General features: G+C 46.8%; 1 protein-coding gene across 1 annotated transcript; it reads right to left on the bottom strand.

Annotated features, from left to right (window-relative positions):
* Window positions 1-850: 850 nt before the first annotated feature.
* Window positions 851-3,131, bottom strand: LOC122128078 (cytochrome c oxidase subunit 7C, mitochondrial-like). The gene is made up of 2 exons (XM_042702403.1): window positions 3,116-3,131; window positions 851-1,129 (listed from the first exon to the last, which is right to left on the bottom strand). The coding sequence occupies exons 1-2, from the start codon at window positions 3,129-3,131 to the stop codon at window positions 924-926; spliced, it is 222 nt and encodes a 73-aa protein (XP_042558337.1). The 3' UTR covers window positions 851-923.
* Between the last annotated feature and the right edge of the window lie 244 nt (window positions 3,132-3,375).

Here is a 3,375-nt window from a genome sequence, read left to right on the forward strand (position 1 = left end):
TCCAAGTAACCAGAATGCTGTACTGGAGGCATGACTTAAGTGGTAGAGGGCTAGCAGAGCAAGTGTGCAAGGCTCTGAATTCAAGCTCTGGTAATGGTGAAAAACAAAAATAAAAAACTGGAGACATAGGAAGGACTATTTAAATCTAACTTTTCATTTGATATGATAAAAATCTGGGAACTCTTCATGAATGAGAGAGAACTTAGTTGTTAGGTTTTTAAAAAGAGGTGGCGGAGTAAGAACAGCACCACGCACGTGGTATTCAGGTATTCAGGTAAGGGGTAGGTTTATTCATCGTTCTGGCTGGCACCAGGCCATCTTGGTCCTCCACGTGGTGGGGAAAGGCCTGGGAAACAGAGAGAGAGAGAGAGAGAGAGAGAGAGAGAGAGAGAGAGAGAGAGAGCTGGAGAAAAGAGCTAAGAGAGAGCTAGAAAAGAGAGAAGCTAGAAAAGAGACGAACTAGAAAAGAGCAGAGAGAAAGCATCTGGGCCTGGGCTAGGCCTTATCTAGGGTATGGGCGGAGAAAGGTGTGGCCACATCAAGTTCAGATATGACCTCAGCGGATGCAGCTGTGACCTCTTCCAGATGTCCCAGTTGCCTAGGTAACGCAGGTACTGGGTGGAGACTTTGCTGCGAGGAGGGTGGAGTCTGCTAGCCATCCAGGAGCGGACCTTACATTAGTCATCCTTTCACTCCTCTTAGCTCAGCCTCCTCTGGCTAGCATACATCCCGCCCAACAGAGCCTGTTTCTCTTTCCCTGACAAATGTTTGATTTTGAAATTTTTTGTATTAACTTTTTTTATGTCAGGAGTTTATTTACAAACATATCTAGTATTCTAGATATGTTGGAGAGTTTATTCCATTTTCCGGAGTCTGTGCCTCTTCAGACATTCTTATCTGTTAAATGGTGAATTATGACACCCTTACTTCTTAAGCAGTTGGTGCCTCACTATAAAAAATGGTGTAGCCAACCCAGATCCAAAGAACACAGTCATCATGGCCAGGAACCACCACTTGTTTTCCATGGAAGATGGCAGAGTCTTCCCCGGGCCATGCTCATAGTGGGCCCAACGGATCACAGGGGTTGTAAACCTCTGGACGCTTTGGCCCAACCTGGCACCCTGAGAAACTGTGCGAAAGGCGCACAGACAACCCTCCAGAAATGGCTGAGCTACCACAGCGCAGATTCTACCATGACCTTGTTCACTGAATGAGTCTGTTAATCAATTAATTTTTTTTTTGGGTCCGGTTGTGGGGCCTGAACTCTGGGCCCGGGTGCTGTCCCTGCACTCTTCAGCTCAAGGCAAGTGATCCACCACTTGAGCCACAGCACCACTTCCGGTTTTCTAGTGGTTTATTGGAGATAAGAATCTCAAGGTCTTTCCTGCCCAAGCTGGCTTTGAACCATGATCCTCAGATCTCAGCCTCCTGAGTAGCTAGGATTATAGGCCAGGGCCACGAGCACCCGGCTTTATTAATTTATTTTTTATGTTTAGTCTTTAGATTTATTTTTTACTATATGATCATAACTCAAGAAACTTTTTCTTTTTCTCCTTTGTCAGTCGTGGGGCTTGAACTCTGGGCCTGGGTGCTGTTCCTCAGCTCTTCAGCTGAAGGCTAGCGCTCTACCACTTGAGCCACAGCACCACTTCTGGTTTTCTCATGGCCCAGTGCTGGTGGCTCAGGTCTATAATCCTAGCTATTCAGTAGGCTATGATCTGAGGATTGCCGTTCAAAGCCAGCCCAGGCAGGAAAGTCCATGAGACTTTTGTCTCCAGTGAACCACCAGAAAACCAGAAGTGGCTCTGTGGCTCAGGTGGTAGAGCGCTTGCCTTCAGCTGAAGAGTTCAGGGACAGCACCAAAGCCCAGAGTTCAAGCCCCATATGACCAAAAAAAAAAAAGCAGGCTCACGGACTTTCCTGTCCAGGCTGGCTTTGAACCTCAATCCTCACATCTCAGCCTCCTGAGCAGCTAGGATTATAGGTGAGCCACAAACACCAGGCTTCAAGAAACTTTTTAAAGACACACACGATACAGAGGTTTCATGTTCTATCACCTTTCCCACAATCGTACTACCAAATATGACTGAACTTCAGTATCAAAACCAGGAAGAAAGCTGGTACAGGTGGATCATGCCTGTAATCCTAGCTGCTAAGAAGGTAAGGATAGGGGCTGGGAAGGGGGCTCAGTGGTAGAGCGCTTGCCTTGCATGCCTGAGGCCCTGGGTTCGATTCCTCAGCACCACATAAGCAAAAAGAAAAAAGCTGGAAGTGGCGCTGTGGCTCAAGGGGTAGAGCGCTAGCCTTGAGCTGAAGAGCTGAGGGACAGCGCCCAGGCCCAGAGTTCAGGCCCCACGACCGGACCCAAAAAAAAAAAAAAAAAAGAAGGTAAGGATATGAGGACTATGGCTTGAAGCCAGGCAGGGCAGGAAAGTCCATGAGACTTTGATCTCCAACTAAGCACCCAAAAGTCAGAACTCTGCTGAAAACCTGGTGATGTATGGAGTCACAGGGGTGGAAGGGTATGTGAGAGAAGAAAAACAATAGCTTTCTGTGTGTATGTGTGGTACTGGGGAGTATACTCGGGCCTTATACTTGCTATGTCCCCCTGTTCTTTTGCTTTTTTTTTTTTCTTTTTTGTCATCCATGGGGGGCTTGATCTCAGGGCCAGGGTACTGTTCCTGAGGTTCTTTTGTTTGTTGTTGCTCAAGGCTAGCACTTGAGCCACAGTGCCACTTCCAGTTTTCTGGTTGTTAATTGGAGGTAAGAGTCTCATGGACTTTCCTGCTTGGGCTGGCTTTGAACCACAATCCTCAAATCTCAGCCTCCTGAGTAGCTAGAATTACAGGCATCAGCCTCTGGCACCTGGCTTGTATGTGTGTTCTTACACACTCACTTGGCTTTCTTGTTCACAGCTGGCACTCTACCACTTGAGCCACACTTCCAGTGAACATTTTGCTGGCTAATTGGAGATTGAGTCTTACTAGCTTTTCTATTTCAGACAATGATCCTCAGATCTCAGGATTGCTAGCACCTAGCACAGATCAGGTCTTATATTTTCAAAATCCCATCTATGAACTTCGCTACCTCAAGGACCAGGCTACCTATCCATTACTCTGGGGATAAACCATAGTCACACTTCAGTACCTGTTCTGGTAAATTCTATCAAAACATTTACCAAATTAATACCATCCTTTTTTTCCCATTTTGTCAGGAGTGGGGCTTGAACTCTGGGCCTGAACAGCTGTCCCTCAGCTCTTCAGCTCAAGGTGAGCGCTTTACCACTTGAGCCACAGTACTACTTCCTGTTTTCTGGTGGTTAATTGGAGATAAGAGCCTCACAGACTTTCCTGCCTAGGCTGGCTTTGAATGGCA

This window comes from Dipodomys spectabilis, unplaced genomic scaffold (assembly GCF_019054845.1).
Source record: "Dipodomys spectabilis isolate Male_0828 unplaced genomic scaffold, ASM1905484v1 ptg000322l, whole genome shotgun sequence".
Lineage (NCBI taxonomy): Eukaryota > Metazoa > Chordata > Mammalia > Rodentia > Heteromyidae > Dipodomys > Dipodomys spectabilis.